General features: G+C 42.2%; 1 protein-coding gene across 1 annotated transcript in view; it reads left to right on the top strand.

Annotated features, from left to right (window-relative positions):
- The window catches only part of LOC309548187 (uncharacterized protein), a gene marked incomplete at its 3' end in the record, with an annotated part of 104,170 nt that overhangs the window by 11,791 nt on the left and 71,569 nt on the right, over window positions 1-20,810 (top strand). Inside the window, exons 3-4 of the mRNA XM_082248143.1 lie at window positions 6,008-6,171; window positions 16,503-16,716. Of these exons, the coding sequence (XP_082104269.1) occupies window positions 6,008-6,171; window positions 16,503-16,716 (378 nt within the window). The remainder of the gene's footprint in view (window positions 1-6,007; window positions 6,172-16,502; window positions 16,717-20,810) is intronic.

Here is a 20,810-nt window from a genome sequence, read left to right as displayed (position 1 = left end):
ACTTCTGGCAGGCCTCAGAATATTTATAGGCTCTCTGACCACCAACTGGAAACACCCCTCCAGGGATCGGCAGGAGACCCATAAATATTCGGGCTGCTTGTTCTGTTCCCCCTCCCACTATACTTTTTAGTACTTTTTAAAAGAGTAGTTAGTTGAGATCCCCCTGGAATCTCAACTTCCCCTTTAAAGTGGATTTTAAGCCAATTTATACCATCCTGTCTGGTCTGTTTAATAATCATGTGTGCCCGTGCCCCTGTGTCTGTGTGTGTTTTAAAAAAAATAAGCTGTTCTTTACCAGTTTTTAGAGCGCTGATTGCTGCTCACGTGACCCGCCAGCTCTCTCCTCTCCCTGTTTGAAAACTGCTTGGAGTGGGTGGGGCCCAGGATTCTCCGCTGACATCAGTTAAGAGGGTAGGAGGAAAGAGGAAGCGGGTCACGTGAGCGGCAAAAGGGCACTCTGAAAACTGGTAAAGAACGGCTTATTTAAAAAAAAAAACAGACACAGGGGCACACAGGATTATTAGACTATAGACAGGATATGAAACTTTAAATGAAACTACAGCAGAAGGAGGGGAGGGGTGGGCACTGACACAGGAGAAGGCAGGGAGGGAGGGGGGAGAGAGGACAGGAGGGCTGCGGATGACGGAGGCACGTAGACTGACCATGGTGTCAGGGCTCAGCAGCCTTGGTATACTGTGGTCAGTTTACAGAGGGGAGGACATAGCCAGGATCAGCCAGGTATTTTAGGCGATAGAAGGGGCCAAATTACACAGCACAAGCACTGTGCTGTATAACATGGTTTAAGGGAACAGCATCACAAAAAAAAAAATGTGTGTGTGTGTGTATATTCTTTTTTTTTTTGTTTAACAAACACTTCAAAAATAAATACTCGAAAATAAATATGACTAAGCCCCTCCCCTTAATGACATTGTCAAAAAGGGGAGAAGCATTGGTGACCTTTTAAAATTATGCCCCCCCCCCTCGAAAAAAAGTAATGCGGACACTCATGCCTTGCTTTTCTGCTCATAGAGGAGCCAACAAAAATTTGACTAGCAGCCTACTCTACACTAGGAGGGTGCTACACAGCCACTGTCATACAAGTCTGTACATGCTTGAAAGCTAATCATGGCTGCTTACAAGGCAGAAATATTCCAGTCTTTTTCTAATGGGACAGTGCTATACAGGTCAAGTTGTGCTTTATGCATGTATATAGAAGAAGCTGTCTGAAAGCAGTCTGTTCTCCACAAGCACACAGTGTTAAACCGCTGATTCTCAGAGACTCTCTGGTAACTTTCATTGTCAACATAATGTCACGGCAAGACATTACATTTTCTTTGGAGGCTGAAACATCGCAAGAGACAGACTTTTTTCAGGATCAGGAAGCATACCTCCCAACTTTTTGAAATGTGAATGAGGGACATCTATAGCAAAGTATTTAGGCATTGGACCCCCCCCCCCAGCCCCCCAACTCCTCCGCCACGCTATATTAAAGGAGACTTAAAAAAAAAATAGAAGTTAAACTCCCAAGTGCCGTTTTTTTTTTTTTCTTCGCTACTATTCCTGTTTACTTGCTTTTGAAATTTTCTAATGCAGAAATAGAGAATTTGGAAGAAAGGTTTAGCACTGTAAAATAAGTTTCGAAAGATAAATAGTGCATTTTATATACACTATATTGATCAGACCAAAATGGGGGATAAATGAGGAGGATGAGAGACAGAGGGACTTTGTTACAAATTGGGGACAGTTCCTCCATATCACGGACAGTTGAGAGCTATGCAGGAAGTAAGCAGACACAGTAAACACTTGGTTAATCCAACTCCGAATTAAAAAGCTGATAAAGAAAAACAGCAGGTAACTGTCAAGCAGTTATGGTCTAAAACTGTTGATTAAATATTATTTTTTTCTCACCCTTTTTATGAGGTACCGCAACTAAAGGGTGCTCTCAAACAATTCATTGCTACCTTTTGAGAGTCCTCAAAGACTGGGACTTAAAGTGCTTGTATAGTCAGAAGGTTTCTTCATCTTAATGCATTCAATGCATTAAGATACAAATAGATGCATAGAAAAAAGAGACTTTAAAATCATTTAAATCTACTAGCCTCTTAAAACAGTACAACATTAAAGATTCACAGGAAGAATTAAAGGGATTTGATGAGCTTAATCTAGAGACAGTTTAGTGCTACACAAAAAGATAAAGGCAGACCTGAGAATCACTTCACTAGTCCATAGCAGTGTTAATTTTGGCAGCAAATTTCAATTTAGTTTTAGTCTTAGTCTTAGGACTAAAATGGCATTTTAGTTTTAGTCCTATTTTAGTCTTCTGCAAGTGTTTTAGTTTTAGTCGTATTTAGTCGACTAAAACTCCAGTATATTTTAGTCGACTAAAACGCCCTACATTTTAGTCGACTAAAACTCATTTTAGTCATCTATAATCGAGTGGGTGTAGTTCAATTGTAATTTGCAATGCATTATTTAAGCATTTCTCTACAATTTCCAAACTCATTATATACTACTGCTGGTCCTGGAGTGAAAAATCGAATATGTTATTATTTATGCTTTGAGCATGCACCAGTGTTAATTTTTGGCAGCAAATTTCGATTTAGTTTTAGTTATAGTCTTTTGACTAAAATGCCATTTTAGTTTTAGTTGTATTTTAGTCTTAAGACTAAAATGCCATTTTAGTTTTAGTCGTATTTTAGTCATCTGAATTGTGTTAGTCGACGAAAACGTTTTAGTCGACGAAATTAACACTGGTCCATAGCAGTATAACTTTCACTTCAAATAGGTCTATGTGGCTCTTGAAGAAGAGGATAATCCTCAAAACGCGTCATAAAGAAAGACCAAGTTGTGATTGATGTGAGCCTGATATCCTCGTAAAAAAACACACATGATATAATGTCCTCCACTGCCAGTGTGTATCCACCACCGTATAAAAGACCTGCTTACCAGAAAAATAAAACCTTAAAGGTCAACAGCGCCACATGAAAGAAATTACAATGGAACTGATCCTCTGTGTATTCTAGGTCCGTCTTGCGGCCAAGTAACAGAGTTGTATAAAGTACTCGAAACCCATACTTGAGTAAAAGTACAAGTGCTCGATCAAAAAGTGACTTGAGTGGAAGTACTAAAGTATTCAACATTTTTTGTACTTGTATTGCAAGTAGTTTTTTCAAAAATTTTGCTACTCAAGTACTGAAAGTAAAAGTACCAGTAGTTTTGAAAATAAAATTGCTACTCAAGTACTGAAAGTAAAAGTACAAGTACTGTGTTATGTAGTTATTAAAGAAAGAAGTCAAAAGTTTGAATATTGTTTTTTATTATTTCAAATGCATCTTTTATTTATACATACAGTAGCATTTATTTTCGTATGCGCTGATAATACACATGTTTTGAGCTTCATGAAACCTGCCATCTACTGTTCTGGCAGTGGTAATTTTTATAATTGTAACGAGTAACTATGCAGCACAAAAAAAAATATCGTAGTAGAAGTATTGAAATCATTGAAAAAATGTAGTGAAGTAAAAATGGAAGTAGGAGAAAAAAATCCTACTCTAGGAAAGTACAGATACCGCCTTTCGGTACTAAAGTACAGTAATGAAGTAGTTCTACTTAGTTACTATGCATCTCTGCCAAGTAAGCATCTCCAGACAGAATATCTCCAAAAAGAATAAAACGCTCCATAGTGTAAAACATACAGGTAGCTTTATTAAGTAATTAAAATTGCGCTTAGTGTCATGTAGAAATATCACACAATGAAAAATTTAGGAGCCGGCCGGCCCTCCGCTATGCCTGTCCTTTCGGGATCTCTCTTAACTCGCAGATGACGTCAGCACATCACAACCCATCACCTGAGAGTTGATCATCCAAAGGACAACAGTTAAGCCTCTGGCACACGATACTCCTGTTTGAGCATCTCCTTTTGGCCTTTTGACCTTTTTTTTTTTTTTTTTTTTGTTCATGTATTTGCGAGAATTCATGCTTATTTGTGCATATTTGCCTGCATTGAGGCTTAAATTACTGACCAAAAATGCAGATTTTTCTATTTTGTTCTTACTAAAGAATGCACAGCGCTTGTTTACGCTGCCTGCGTGCACAGGCACATTACAATAAATGGGCTGTATTTTAGCTCAGAAAAAAAAAAAGCTGTACTGAGCTTTTTCAAGCTACAAGATGCTCAAACAGGAGTGCAAGAGGCCTAAAGTAAATTATTTTATGCTACTTGTAAATATAGAAAGAACTTTGGGACAAGCCTAATATGTGTAAAGTATTTTCAGTCCAGACCGGATTTCACAGCAAAAGAAACTAATCTAAGCTACTTTCATACCAATACAGCACACCTTCTTCCCTAAAACAATAAGGAATAGTGCAAGTCAGTCCTGTTCACTGAGAAACAACAGAGCAATTACATATAGTGAGCACCCCTTTTAGCAATGGAGGAGTGTCTGTGACAGTCAGTGGGTCTTGTAGCTGGCTGGACAACACAAAGATGTTTTTCATCTTGCAATCCCATGGATTGCAAGATGAAAAACAACATGGGTTTACTTCAGGGAGATCATGTCAAACAAATCTTATAGATTTTTTTGACTGGGTGACTAAAATAATAGACGGTGGAGGTGCAGTAGACATTGCATATCTAGATTTTAGTAAGGCTTTTGACACTGTCCCACATAGAAGACTTATCAATAAACGGCAGTCATTGAGCACGGACTCCCATATTGTTGAGTGGATTAGGCAGTGGCTGAGTGACAGACAACAGAGGGTTGTAGTCAATGGAGAACATTCAGAACAAGGTCATGTTACCAGTGGGGTACCTCAGGGATCTGTACTGGGACCAATTTTGTTTAATATCTTCATAAGTGATATTGCAAAAGGCCTCGATGGTAAGGTTTGTCTTTTTGCTGATGACACAAAGATATGTAACAGGGTTGATGTTCCTGGAGGGAAACGCCAAATGGAAAAGGATTTAGGAAAACTAGAAGAATGGTCAGAACTCTGGCAACTGAAATTTAATGTGGATAAGTGCAAGATAATGCACCTGGGGCGTAAAAACCCAAGGGCAGACTATAGAATATTTGACACAGTCCTGACCTCAGTATCTGAGGAAAGGGATTTAGGAGTAATTATTTCAGAAGACTTAAAGGTGGGAGGACAATGTAATAGAGCAGCACGAAATGCCAGCAGAATGCTTGGATGTATAGGGAGAGGTATAAGCAGTAGAAAGAGAGAAGTGCTTATGCCGCTGTACAGAACACTGGTGAGACCTCACTTGGAGTATTGTGCGCAGTACTGGAGGCCATATCTCCAGAAGGATATAGATACTCTAGAGAGAGTTCAGAGAAGAGCTACTAAACTAGTACATGGATTGCAGGAAAAAACTTACCAGGAAAGGTTAAAGGACCTTAACATGTATAGTTTGGAAGAAAGAAGAGACAGAGGGGATATGATAGAAACTTTTAAATACATAAAGGGAATCAACTCGGTAAAGGAGGAGAGCATATTTAAAAGAAGAAAAACTACCACAAGAGGACACGGTTTTAAATTAGAGGGGCAAAGGTTTAAAAGTAATATGAGGAAGTATTACTTTACTGAGAGAGTAGTGGATGCATGGAATAACCTTCCTGCAGAAGTGGTAGCTGCAAATACAGTGAAGGAGTTTAAGCATGCATGGGATAGGCATAAGGCTATCCTTCATATAAGATAGGGCCAGGGACTATTCATAGGATTCAGATATATTGGGCAGACTAGATGGGCCAAATGGTTCTTATCTGCCGACACATTCTATGTTTCTATCTGTGCCTGCTGCAATGTCCTTTATCCAAAAGTCAACTGCTCACGTTGGGAAAGGAAGAGGATGGGTTAATTTAAAAAGGGAAACAATTGTTTTCACACTGGCAAAAGCAGATGGTACAGAAGAAGGTGAGGCTGGAGAACTACTTTAAATCCACAAAATATCAATACTGGCATATGAATAAATCTTCAAACATGATTATAATGTGTGTTTCTACAGGCGTGAGATGAAGCCATTTGGAGTGAAGGTGTGCATCATTGAGCCGGGATTTTTCAACACCCATATAACAAGTACACAAGCTTTAAAAGCAGATTTACAAAGGACTTGGGAAAGCACTACAGAAGAACTACGACAAAGTTATGGAGAGGAGTATTATTTACAAAGTGAGTAATTTAACAATTGTAAATATGATTCAGTATAGGGAAAATATATAATTATTCTGGTTTAATTTTATTGAATTGCTTTTGACTATTTACACACTTATACTGATGTAGCGCCCTCCTAGGTAGGTGCTAGAGTGAGTGTCTATAGTTTTTGGTTTCTCTGCTTAACAGGGAGACAGATAGGCACATTTGGAAGCTGTCTGCTTAAAGCAGTAGTATACTCCACTTTTTTAACTTTTACCTACAGGTAAGCCTATAATAAGGATTACCTGTAGGTAAAATTAATATTATTGATCGACCGATATCGTTTTTTTAAAGCCGATACCAATATTTTGGTCATCGGATATCGGTATTGGCCGATATTGGCTGATATTTTCGGACATTAATTTTTTTTTTAATGTCTACAGGTACTGTGGTGGTGGGATCTGGGGGTCTAAAAGACCCCAAACCCCCTCCTCTGCACTTAAAAGCATTCAAAACCCCAAGTTTGGCTGTTTTGAATGCTGTAAGTTTTTTGAATTCGGCGCCGCCAGTACCCGGAAGTCATGTCATGACATCACTTCCCGGTACTCGGCGCCGCTGAATTAAAAAAAAATGGAGACCCAGTCAGAGCCGAATGCGGTGCCTTTTCTTCGGCGGCCCTGCAGGTAAGATGCCCGGGTATCCCGGTGGGACGGAAGGCGTGGAATGCGGCGAGGGGGCGGAAGACAGGTGCCGGCATCGGCCGAGTACACAGCGGGAGGACAGCGGGGGAGGACGGTGGGGGATCGCAGGGTAAGGTGAGTTTTAAAATGTAAAATCAGATTTCTCTGCAAAACAATTTACTGCTTTAAGCACAGAAATTTGGACATAATCAGACCGCCAGGGAGGTTGAGGAGTATTGGGCTGGCATGGAATAAATTAAAGTGGTTGTTAAGCCACTTGCATGACTTTGTATAATCCCATTTGTTTCCTAAGCCTGTGTTCCTCTTTCTCTGTGTTTTTAATAAAAATGCTGTGAATACCTCACATTTCAGTGTGCTGCTCGGCGACCATGTGACCGGCCAGCTCTCTCCGTCTGACAGCTGCAGGGGTCGTGGGCGAGATTCCCCCGCTGACGTCACTCAGGAGGAGAGAGAGAGCCCTCCAGTCACGTGTTCGCCGAGCAGCACACTGAAATCAGATATTTACAGCAGTTTTTAAAAAAGACATAGACAGAAGCTTAGGAAACAAAGCAGATTATATAACACATTAACAGTTATTTCAGCAGTAGGAGGGGCAGGCGATGCCACAGAGCTGACAGGTAGGGAGGGAAGGGGGATTAGGACACCGGTGAGCAAAGAGCAGGGCTGTGGATGACGGAGGCACATAAACTGACCACGGTGTCAGGGCTCAGCAGCCATGATATACCATGGTCAGTTTACAGGGGGGAGGGCAGAACCAGGCAGGATCACCCAGGTATTTCAAGTAATACAGGGGGCCAAATGACCCAGCACAAGCACTGTGCTGTATAACATGCTTTAGGGGAACAGGATCAATTTTTTTTTTTTAGGGTAAAAAACACTTTAAGGTAAAGAGGAAAACACAAAATGTTAACAAGAAAGCCATGACTGCACACGTTTTGACCTTCCTTGTCTATGTCTTCGTACAGAGCCTTATGAGCTTGGAAGGGTTGTTTTCTCATCTGATTCATTCATCTGTTTGAGTGTGTTCTGCATAGGTAGAGATCAAATTACAGGCTGTTCAAAACACAAAGTGGCTGTAAACATATATACAGTGAAGTGACTGGCCTCAAACGATACACAGAGATTAAACTAATCCTCCTACATAAATTGTACCGTTTATTTGCAGTCTACCCTTCTCTACATCCTTTTAAAGTTCAGAATTTATGAAGCTTGTCTAAGCTGTCAGAAAATAGGGAGCGGAAAGCTGAAATTACACACTGCATAGTTTAGTGAGGAGAGCTCTTAAAGCTGATTGGAGGGGAGGGGGCGACTGAGTCAAGGCTGTCCGCTAGAAATCCCTCCCTTGTCATTGTATTTCTCTTGGTGTCAGGGAAACTTGTCAGAAGTGATTCCTGCAGATAGCAGAGGAACAGACAGAAATGACACTTAGTGCTCCTAATTAAAGTGGAGTTCCACCCTAAATTGATACTTACCTCCATCTTCTCGCTCCGGGTCACCTGAAAAACAAATGGATAATCGCAATTTTTTTTTTTTTTACTTACCTTGTAGAGAAAATATACTTACCTTACTTCCTTCTTCCTCCCCTCGGCGGCCACGGCGATTCGTCACTTCCTGGCTTTTGCAATGATTCCTGGGAGCTGAACGTCATCGCTCCCAGGAATCAATGCGCCTGCACCGGCCCCGACGTCAGTTCCGGTGCGCGTGCGTCATTCCCTTCTAAACAGCTTCTGGGCATGCCCAGAAGCTGTGGAGGGATGACGCGCGCGCAACGGAAGTGACGGCGGGGGCGGTACAGTGCATCGTGGGACCGAAGAAGAAGGAAGAGGACGCCGAAGAGGATCGCGCTGGCTTAAAGCTGCCCACACCTGAGATGGCAGCGCTGGAGAATACTTTTTCAAGGTAAGTATTTCTCCTAAAAGGTAAGTGCAACCCGGGACAGATCGGAGGCTAGCCATTGTGGAATGTACTAGCCCTGACTGTCCCGGGGGTATTTTTATTAAAAAAAGTATCCCCTGGGTGGAACTCCGCTTTAAGACTAGTACACACTATAGAGCAGTGATGGCGAACCTTGGCACCCCAGATGTTTTGGCACTACATTTCCCATGATGCTCAACTACACTGCAGAGTGCACGAGCATCATGAGAAATGTAGTTCAAAAACATCTGGGGTGCAAAGGTTCACCATCACTGCTATAGACGGATATGTCTTTTTTCATATTTCATGTCTGAAATCTGCAACCACTTTAAAAGAAATCTATGGCCAAAACTTTGTTCTTTAATTTTGGATATAAAATGGAAGTATTAAAACCTCTTTCATTTTTTCTTTTTTCTTTTTTCTTTTTTTTTTATGCCTGCCTGTGTCCTTACTAGGAGATTTGTGTTCTCTCGTTATTTTGATGACCATTGCCACTGGGGAAGAAAGTGATGAGAAACACAACCTTTTACAATTGTCATGGGAGTAGAGGATGAGATTACATTTTCCACGGTGAACACCAGTTCTGTTGACCGCTTTCTAAAATGTGATTTCCCGTTTAAATTTAGAGGGCTTTCCTCTCATTTTCTGAATTTAAGAGTAATCTCCTAAGGGGGACAAAGCAAAAAAAAAAATAAGGGATTTAAACCATCCCATACGCTTCTCTAGCCGTAGATAAATGGATTTTTGTAAGATCTTACCGTAAAATCCTTTTCTCTTAAGCTCATTGACAGACGTAGTCTTCTTGATTCTCAAGAGCTGGGTTATGTTGTCTCCGCAGGAGTAGGACTAGGCAGAAAGACAAAACGTTCTGGCTCCACCTTAGGGGCAGTCCCTGAGGGTATATCCTCCCTCTCTCTGCTACAGGGAATCAGTTCTGTTCTAAAGCAGTAACAGAGAATTTAACCCAACCCAACTCAATGATAGAGGGGCGGGTACTACGTCTGTCAATGAGCTTAAGAGAAAAGGATTTTACGGTAAGATCTTACAAAAATCCATTTTTCTCTATCGCTCATTGACAGACATAGTCTTCTTGATTCTCAAGAGCTGGGACATCCAGAAGCAGTGCCACAAATGAGGGGTGGGATTGACAAAATCAAATCCAATCTAGAAGGCCCAACCGGTGCCAAACTAGAAGTTTTAAAGGCTCATTATAAACAAAGAATGAGACTAAAAGAAAAATTTCCAACGGAAAAAACCCTCGAGGTAGACCACTGGTCTCCTCAAATTGCGGCCTGCAAAACCTTGCGGCCAAACGAGGCATCAGACGATGCCATTACATCAACTTTATAATGTTTTGTAAAGGTATGCACCGACGACCAGGTAGCCGCCTTGCACACCTGGACCACTGACGCCTGATGGCGAAAGACCCATGACGCACTAAGCGCCCGAGTGGAGTGCACCTTAACAGGGAACGGGGGCTCCCGACCCTTAATAGAATAAGCCTGTACTACCGTCTGTCTGATCCATCTGGAAATGGTCGCGGCAGATGCAGGCAACCCCTTTTTGGGTCCATCCGGGATCACAAAAAGTGAATCCGTCTTGCGAAACGAGTCTGTCGTTTTCAAGTATACCCTGATCGCCCGGACCACATCCAAGGAGTGTAAAGCAAACTCCCGAGGATGACTGGGCTTAGGACACAGGGAAGGTAACACAATTTCTTCATTCAGATGAAATTCTGAAACCACTTTTGGTAGGAAGGATGGATTCGGACGAAGAACCACCTTATCTCTATGAACCACCAGATATGGTGAACGACAAGATAATGCGGCCAGTTCTGACACCCTGCGTGCAGAAGTAATAGCCACCAAGAAGGCCACCTTCTGGGACAACGTAGGTAGAGGAATCTCCCTAATATCTTCAAAGGGAGGTTTCTGAAGAACCGATAACACTAAATTAAGATCCCAGGGGGGTAACGGCGCGTGCACTGGCGGAGCCAGATGTCGCACCCCCTGGATGAAATTCCGCACCAAGGAATGAGTAGCCAAAGGCTTCTGAAAGAAGATAGCTAATGCTGAGACCTGACCCTTGATAGTACTCAAGGCCAGTTTCTGCTCAACCCCTTGTTGCAGAAAAGCTAATATTCGACTAATCGAATAAGACCGAGGACGGAACCCCAAAGGTTCACACCATGCAATGTAGGACTTCCATGTGCGATGATAAATCTTTCTGGAAGTCGCTTTCCTTGCTTCAACTAGAGTAGGAATAACTGAAGCTGACAAACCTTTGTCCTTCAGCACCTGGGTCTCAATAGCCAGGCCGTTAAAGCCAGCGATCGTAAAGCAGGATGGAAGATCGGTCCCTGAGACAGTAGGTCCTCCCTGAGAGGAAGTCTCCACGGGACGTCCGCCACCAGTCTGACCACGTCGGCGTACCAAGCTCGACGAGGCCAGTCCGGAGCTACCAGAATTACTGGAATTCCTTCCTCCTCTATCCTGCGAAGAAGTCTTGGCAGTAACGCGAGAGGAGGGAAGGCATACATTAGCTGGTATTGCCCCCACGGGGCGATCAGTGCGTCTGCGGTTTCTGCTAGAGGATCGCGGGAGCGAGCCACGAATCTCTGAACTTTCCTGTTGAATCGTGATGCCAACAGATCCACATCCGGGGTGCCCCACCGTAGGCACAACTGGTGGAAAACGTCTGGATGGAGGGACCATTCCCCCTGATCCAGAGTCTGACGGCTGAGATAATCTGCCTGCCAATTCTCCACCCCCGGAATGAACACCGCAGAGATTGCTGGAACAAATCGTTCCGCCCAGCGAAGAATGCAAGCCACTTCTTTGGCCGCTCGGACACTCTTGGTGCCCCCCTGGTGATTGACATAAGCCACGGCCGTGGCATTGTCCGACTGGATCCGAACCGGGCTGCCCTGGAGCTGCTCGGTCCAGTGAATCAGACAAAGTCTGATCGCTCTCAGTTCCAATACATTTATCGGTAACCTGGATTCTTCCGGGGACCAAAGTCCCTGGACAGATAACTGACCGAGAATTCCTCCCCATCCGGATAGACTGGCATCCGTGGTCACTATCGTCCAATATATTGGCAGAAATGACTTTCCCTGGCTGAGCATCGGAGACCGAAGCCACCAGACCAGAGACTCTCTGGTCTGTTTGCTCAATCGGATCTGATTGTCCAGGGATTCCAGATTCCGATTCCATCTGAGAAGAATCTCTTGCTGAAGAATTCGGGTATGGGACTGGGCAAATGGGACTGCTTCGAACGAAGCCACCATCAACCCCAGAACCCTCATGCAAGTCCGAAGGGAAGACCAGCTGTTGGACAGTAACAACTGGACTGCTGATTGAATCTTTCGGAGTTTCCCTACCGGAAGAAAAACTCTTGTCCTGACTGTGTCTAGAATTAGACCCAGATATTCGAGCCTCTGGGTGGGAACCAGAAATGACTTTTGCTGGTTCACCAGCCACCCGAATTCCTGTAAAGAAATCATAGTAATTTCTATGTTTTGTGGCAAGGTCTGAGGAGACTCTGCATGAAGCAGAAGATCGTATAGGTAACCAAGGATCGATATGCCTCTTTGGCGCAGAAGTGCCAACATTGGGGCCAACACCTTCGTGAAGACCCGCGGAGCCGTGGCGAGACCGAAAGGTAACGCCACAAACTGATAGTGGTTCTCTTCTACGGAAAAGCGTAGAAACCGCTGATGTCCTGCGAAAATGGGAATGTGAAGATATGCGTCCTTGATGTCTATGGACGCTAGGACATCCCCTGGATGCAGGAAGGCTGCTAGACAGAAAAAAACTGATTCCCTGTAGCAGAGAGAGGGAGGATATACCCTCAGGGACTGCCCCTAAGGTGGAGCCAGAACGTTTTGTCTTTCTGCCTAGTCCTACTCCTGCGGAGACAACATAACCCAGCTCTTGAGAATCAAGAAGACTACGTCTGTCAATGAGCGATAGAGAAATGCTTTTAAGCAAACCTAAACCTAAAAACAAAAATGTAGCGTTTTTCGACTTAGCACTTAGTGGGTGTAGTGGTAGCATTAGGTGTTTTTTTTTTTTAGGCTTTTTCCTTTTATTCGTTGAATTACCTGGTAATTCTGTTAGGTGCACCCTTCCAGCCCTAGGGTGACAACACTTCCAATCCTAGGGTGACCACACTTACCCTTCTGTATTAGGCTGATAGAAAAATCTAGGACTATGAAATTCCAACCCTTTATATTCTCCATAACATAGAAGGCCATGGTTCTTTAGTCCCCAGATAGAAGAGAATAATGTAAATGCTGAAAAAACAGGCAGAATGCACAAGTTATCAGTCCATGTGATTTCTGGCAAGATCAACAGGTATTTTTGAACTTCTTAAACATAACTCAATGCTTTCAATAGCATATTTAACATGCCAAACAAATCCCAAATAATGGAAGTTCAATGTTGTTAATTTACAAATACTTTAACCCAACAGAGATGGTAAAGAATTGGCTAAACTGCACTGCTCTTCTGGATTAAAATAAGAACGAAACCCAAACTAAAATAAATAAATACACTTTTGACAATGTTTAACCTTTTAACCATGAGCATTATACATTTAAATAGATACAAAAATAACTATACGTGTCCTTTAACATAATCTGACACATTCAAGATGGAGCTGTATGTGTATTCTAGTATCAATTTACAGTTAAATCTAAAGATTTGTAATATCCTTGTATTATACATGTGATAGGTTCATCAGAAAATAAGAAAATTTAATTTAGAGTGTTTTTGTTCAGGATCAGTAGATAACACCTACACCTCAACCTGGGTTATGAACGTCTCTACCCTGCATCGTTGGCACCTTTTAGATTTGTTCTCAATAATGAATATCATCAATTCGCTCCCCAGGTTTTAGTAGTGGACTAGTGTAAAGCTCCTGTGATTGGACTTTGATGTGATTGGTAGCAGGGGTGGCCCGTCCATTGGGGGCGCAGGGGGACCACCCCCTCTATCCATGCGTCCAACCCCCTAATCTACATGCAGGGCGCATGGATTCCATGTTTTTTTTTTTTTTTGAAGCACGTGATTAGAGCCAGAGGCTCTAATAAGCTTCAAAAAAGGGTGGGCTCGGGGCGCAGAGCCCATCCAGTTGTGTGACAATAGCGAATGAATATTCGTTATTGTCACACTGATTCTCCTCCTGGCCAATCAGGAAGCTGGTCCTGAGACCTGTTTCCCGATTGGCTGAAAGGAGAAGCCATACCATTTGGTGGAGGAGGAGGGAGGAGACGCAGGAGACGGAGCGAGGAGGAAGCCGTCACATCCGCCGCCGCTGCTGAGCGAGGGGGAAGCCGCTGCTGCTGACTGCCGGCTGCCCTCCACCCTCCACATGTCCAGGGTGAGTGAGCCGGCGACTGGTGTGTGGGCTGGTGTAGTCCGGGGGGGGGGGGGTATGGTGTGGTCTGTCTGCCGTCCCCCAGCCCATGGAGCACCAGCCGCCACTGATTGGTAGGCAGTGGTATAGTGTTATGGAAACAATTAATTGTGAATACAACATTTGCTATGGCAAGAGATGAGTAATGCTGGCCATACATTATACGCAAAATCGTTCAAGCGAATTTTTGAAAAATGAACACACGACCGTGAGAGTAAACGATAATGGCATCATCTAATGACCAATAAATCATTCAATGGACATAAATTAATCCGTTTTTTGTTTGTTTTTTTTTCACATATACCTAGTGGTCATGTGGTAATGGGCAGCAAAACAGTCCCACTTCTAAATTAATCGTATGTGTGGGGCTAGTACTGGATGAAGCCTGGTTGCTCAAGAGCTGAATGAGAACAAAAAAAAGTTTCTATATAAAATCTGCAAAGTAATCTATCTTCATGACTTCATAAATAAATTATGCAAATGTTTGCTTAAACCCACAAGTGTTTTTTTTTCTTTCCCACCACTCTGTCTTCCTAGGTTTTACTAGATTTTCAAAATGCCATATGCATTAATTCAAAGGCCCAAATCATGGACAACTAGGAACTAACAAACTTGATTTCAAATGAGGAGCTCTGGTTATATTCCAAAGTAATGCCAAACAGAATACTCTTATTACACCTCTTGCCATATGCACGGGAGATATTGGAGTCAGTCTTCACATGTAACATTACATAAACTGAACTAGCCCATTGATGGAATTTAGGTGCCACAATACCTTTTACCTTGTGAGTTGACAACCGCTGATCTAAAGTATGCTTAACCACTTCAATACCAGGCACTTTAACCCCTTCCTGCCCAGGCCAATTTTCAGCTTTCAGCGCTGTCGCACTTTGAATAACAGTTGCGCAGTCGTGAAACACTGTACCCAAATAAAATTTTTATAATTTTTTTTTTTCACACAACTAGAGCTTTCTTTTGGTGGTATTTAATCACCACTGGGTTTTTTACTTTTTGCAAAATAGACGAAAATAGACTGAACATTTAGAAAAAAAATTGTCAAAGTGCATTCTGCTCCATTTCTTTTTAACCCAAATCAGTGTATAATATTTAGTCTGTGTGAATGTTATAGAGTCCACAAACTATGGTATACTGTATATATGGAAAATTGATAAATCCTGATGTACTGATGGCCTATCTCATTTCTAGAGGCCCTAAAAATGCCAGGACAGTACAGATATACCTCAAATTACCCCTCTTTGGAAAAATGACAGTCCAATGTATTTAGTAAGAGGCATGGCGAGTTTTTTTGAAGTTGTAATTTTTTGTAATTTTTTTGAAAATTAAAAAAATCAAAAAAACTGTCACTAGTGCAGTACAGCATCATCATATAACTGGTGTGGTGTGGTGTGGTGTGGCAGTGTTCAGGGACACTGGTGACAGTACAAAAAATGTAATCATTCTTTTTCAATATGTTTTTACATTTATTTTTCTTTTTTTATGATTTTTTTTTAATACACTGTGACCAGAGCAATATAATGCTACCATAGAAACTCTTTTTTTTAACACATTATGATTGCTTATAGCAGTGTATTGTATTGCTATAAGCAAGGATTTACTGAATGAAACTGATTAATTCAGTTTGCTTTTGTTTTGATTAGCTGTGATTGGCCAGAGATAATCACATGGTACAGATGGGCTGTGATTGACCCTGTCTGTACCATGTGATCATACTGACCAATCACAGCTAGGAACACATTTTTACGCAATGGATGGCATGAAAAGAAGCCATCCATTGTTTACAACTGTCATGCGACCTGCTGTGATTGGTCACAGCGGTCACATGGTACCAGCAGGGAGCCAGTACACTGATCAGTCATCGACCGTGTCCGATGGACGCAGCCGGTGACAGATCGGGGCCATGCGCTGGACGGGATCTGGGAGGACATCCTATACATCCACCCAGATCGATGAGAGGCCCGCCCAGCCGTCACTGTGTTATAGGCCTGGTGGGAAGTGGTTTAAGGGTATCTAAAGCAAAACGTATTTCCAGTTTTGGATAGTTAGGAGTTGTAACCGTTTTCTTATGCTAAACAACTTTGGCTTTATATATATATATATATATATATATATATATATATATATATATATATATATATAATGTTCCTCTTACATTAATGCATGTAAATGTCATTTAAATAATTTTCCTGCATACATTTGAGCCATAAAAGGACATTTCAGAAGGCCAGTGCATGTTTTTTGACATGTTTTTGGCACATGCGTTATTTTCATTTTTACTCGATTTTATGCTTTTATTTTTTTATTTTTTTTTAGGTCTAAAGTGCATTGATGCCGTGAAGCTGGTATGCAACAATAATCTGCAGCTGGTCCCACAAGCAATGGAGCATGCTTTGTCTGCAGTTCATCCATGGACACGATATTCTGTAGGCTGGGATACTAAGCTTGTATATTTGCCCTTGTCTTATTTTCCCACTTTTATCATAGACTTTCTCCTAACCATTGCACAGCCTAAACCAGCACAGGCAAAGTGATTGTGTATTTGATTGTCCTAATATTTAGACTGTCCTAAGCTATTATACCAAAGGAATGTTATAATATGAATCAATATGAACACTCATTATCTTAGCCTGCCAAGGAAACAGTTGGAAGCACAATCAAATAAGTCCTTTGAATATTTCTAGAAATTACATTAAGGTGAACGTGAGAACATATGTGTCCTAATACTGCATAAAGAATAATATTAGAGATGTATAGGTTAACCACTAGAGGGAGCTCTGTATTTGATTTGGCCTCTTTCATTCATCCCTGCTAAACCACCTGGATACCATTTCACTTTTTAGTTCTGTGATGTTTATGTTTACAATTATTCATGCAAAAATATACCTACATTTATTGTATATCCTTCTTCTTTTTTTTTTTTGTTTGATAGTTGGAGATTCCTTTTGGTGGTGTTTAATTTTTTACTATATGAAGGAAAAACAAAAAACAAAAGTAGTCCAAAACACGTAAAATTAAAATGTGAGTACAATACAAACGCAGGCAAAATGACGCCTTTTTAAAAATGGACACCCCAATGTGATCTTATTTTGTTGTCACTTTTTTTTTTTTTCGGAAATGTAGAAAAATGCAGGTTTTAAAAGCTAAATAAACCTTTGGAGCGTGTTACACCCGTATTTAGGGCGTAATGCTGGCCATACACTAGCCGAAAAACAATTTGAAAATCTGTCATTTGGTCCGATCGTTCGTTCGTTTTTTGTCAAGTTATGGGCACAAATAGAAAATCGTTATTAACTTTTCAGAACCAAAAAATCGAAGGAACAGTTTGGAAAATTCTGCCGAACGAACGATAAATTGAAAGGTTAATGTGTTTCTCGGCCGAACTTTATGCACTAGGCATATGTGACAAACTGAACGAAAAACGTCCATTGAATGATTTATCATCTGAAATTTGAATGATGGCACGATCGTCTGCTCTCACGGCCGATTTTTCATTTTTCGAAAATGAGTTTAAACGATTTTTCGGCTAGTGTATGGCCAGCTTTATATGTAACCTGTTCCAGCAGCAACCCTCCACCAGCACTTCCCTACACCCATACCGCCCAACAGTCTTGGATTCACCGGGACCATCCTGGGATTTCAAGTAAATCCTGGTCTCCCACGAATCTGGGCTGAGTCCCGCAGCAGAGACCCCCTTAATCAACCTGCGTGCTATATTTTAAGCTCTCTCTCTGTCTATTTTGAGTATATACAAAACCAAGTGTATTGGAAGTAATTTTCTAAATTATTGGGTTGAGGTTTATATGTATCCCCTGAGACTCCAGCTTGTGGCACAGCAATCAAAGCATATTTTATAGGTACAAGAAAGCTCAGGTTTTGTTTAACGATGGCCCTTAAGCCCCTCCCACTATAATGTTTGGTCATGCCAACTTTCTGCTTCGGCACGACGCAGGTCGCTGCCTCCCTGTAATGTCCCTCAGTCTCAAGTTCAAAAGTTGGGATGCGTGCCTCCCGCTGTCACAATTTAAATTGGCACAGCTGGGGGGGGGGGGGGGGAGTCCGCCTCTGCCCACATAGCCATGTTATTCATTCACAGAGATCACTGAATAAATAATTTACAAGTCCTGTCTGCCACCACGGCAGCCAGGCTTGTAGTTTCAATTAGTGATCGACCAATATCGGTTTTTCGTTGCCGATACCGATATTTTTGCCAATGCACATCGATATTGGCCGATATTTTCGTACATTTAAAAAAACATTTTTTATTTTTATTACTTGTGGAGGGCAGACAAAGAGACAAGGCGCCCAAACAATCAGTGGATGAAAAGCCTGTGTATAACCTCAGCAGCTCCGATGGGGACTCCTGGGTGCAGAGTCAGATCAGTGAGAAGGCTGGAAGTTAGGGAGCGCTTCTGGTAACAATTGTATTAATGAAATCAGTCACAAATACCTGATGGTAAATGGCATAGTGGTGGAAAAAAACTTAAAAAAGGCTCCACTCCAGGGAAAGGTCCAATAACACACAGTTTATTGCATAAAATCAATAGAAGTTAAATACACACACTGGTCAGACGTCGGGCTGAGCCCGTGTGCTTGCCCCCAATCGCCGATGTACTGCTAGCTGGGTTTCTGGCCAGTCAACATCGCCAGCAGGCTCCAGGTGGACCAACGGTACACAGACCGATACAAGAAAGACTTGCGCCGGACAGTTGAAGCCGTGGAAAACTCACCATCTCTGTTTTTCGCTCCACAAGAAGACCGCTCTAGGGAAGGACACTGAATGAAAGAAAACAAAAGCGCCTACAAAGTGTAGCTTTAGGAGACTTTAAGGTGTTAAAAAGGAGTATTACTCACAAAATTAATAAAATCACAGGCACAATGTAGTGACACTGTACATCTGATCCTCTGCATCATCTAGGCTGGGGGGAACACACGTCCGCTGATGTGGATAAACCGAACCAGGCTCGGGGTCCGCAGTCCGGTGTTCCGGCAGATTTCCGGCACTTCCGGATCTCGTGGAATGCACAGTGTGGCCGATGTGACCTCACTTCACGTTAATGACGTGAGGAGGTCAGAGACTCGTTTGCAGAGCATGTGCTCCTTCTTCAGGCCCCTGGGTGTGCACACTAAGTGGATTAGACTCGCCAGCATACTCTTACTCTGTATAATAGCTATGCATGTTTCTAATACATATCGTTCCTGGGAAATATATGCATAAACCAACAACTATATATGTATAAAGAGAAATGTTCTGTATACATAAAATATATATATATATATATATATATATATATATATTTTTTTTTTTTATTATTATTATTATATTTTTTCATGTGACAATCCAAAGGCCCAAGGACATGAGCTTCAAGGTTGCCACTGAAGTCCTCTTTTACTCCTCCATGGCGACCTCACAAAGCTGATGGATGTTAGAGACCTTGTGCTCCTCCACCTTCTGTTTGAGGATGCTCAATAGGGTTTAGGTCTGCAGACATGCTTTGGCCAGTCTATCACCTTTACCTTCAGCTTCTTTAGCAAGGCAGTGGTCATCTTGGAGGTGTGTTTTGGGGTCATTATCATGTTGGAATACTGCCTTGCGGCCCAGTCCTTGAAAGGAGTGGATCATGCTCTGCTTCAGTATGTCACAGTACATGCTGGCATTCATGGTCAATGAATTGTAGCTCCCCAGTGCCGTCAGCACTCATGCAGCCCCAGACCATGATACTCCCACCACCATGCTTGACAGTAGGCAAGATACACTTGTCTTTGTACTCTTCACCTGGTTTCCACCACACACGCTTGACACCATCCGAACCAAATACATTTATCTTGGTCTCATTAGACCACAGGACATGGTTCCAGTAATCCATGTCCTTAGTCTGCTTGTCTTTAGCAAACTGTTTGCAGGCTTTCTTGTGCATCATCTTTAGAAGAGTCTTCCTTCTGGGACGACAGCCATGCAGACCAATATGATGCAGTGTGTGGCGTATGGTCTGAGCACTGACAGGCTGACCCCCCCCCCCCACCCTTTCAACCTCTACAGCAATGCTGGCAGCAGTCATACGTCTATTTCCCAACCTCTGGATATAACGCTGAGCACGTGCTTTCAGCTTCTTTGGTCGACCATGGCGAGGCCTATTCTTAGAGGAATCTATCCTGTTAAACTGCTGTATGATCTTGGCCACAGTGCTGCAGCTCAGTTTCAGGGTCTTGGCAATCTTCTTATAGCCTAGGCCAGTGATGGTGAACCTAGGCACCCCAGATGTTTTGGAACTACATTTCCCATGATGCTCAACTACACTGCAGAGTGCATGAGTATCATGGGAAATGTAGTTCCAAAACATCTGGGGTCCCAAGGTTCTCCATCACTGGCCTAGGCCATATTTATGTAGAGAAACAATTCTTTTTTTCAGATCTTCAGAGAGTTCTTTGCCATGAAGTGCCATGTTGAACTTCCAGTGACCAGTAAGGCAGAGAGTGAGAGTGATAACCCCAAATTTAACACACCTGCACCCCATTCACACCTGAGACCTTGTAACAATAACATGTCAAAAGACATCAGGGAAGGAAAATGGCTAATTGGGCCCAATTTGGACATTGTCACCTGGGGTTGTACTCACTTTTGTT

The sequence above is a fragment of the Pelophylax lessonae genome, assembly GCF_965119305.1.
Source record: "Pelophylax lessonae genome assembly, chromosome: 2".
NCBI lineage: Eukaryota > Metazoa > Chordata > Amphibia > Anura > Ranidae > Pelophylax > Pelophylax lessonae.
This window is presented reverse-complemented; position numbering and strand designations above follow the sequence as displayed.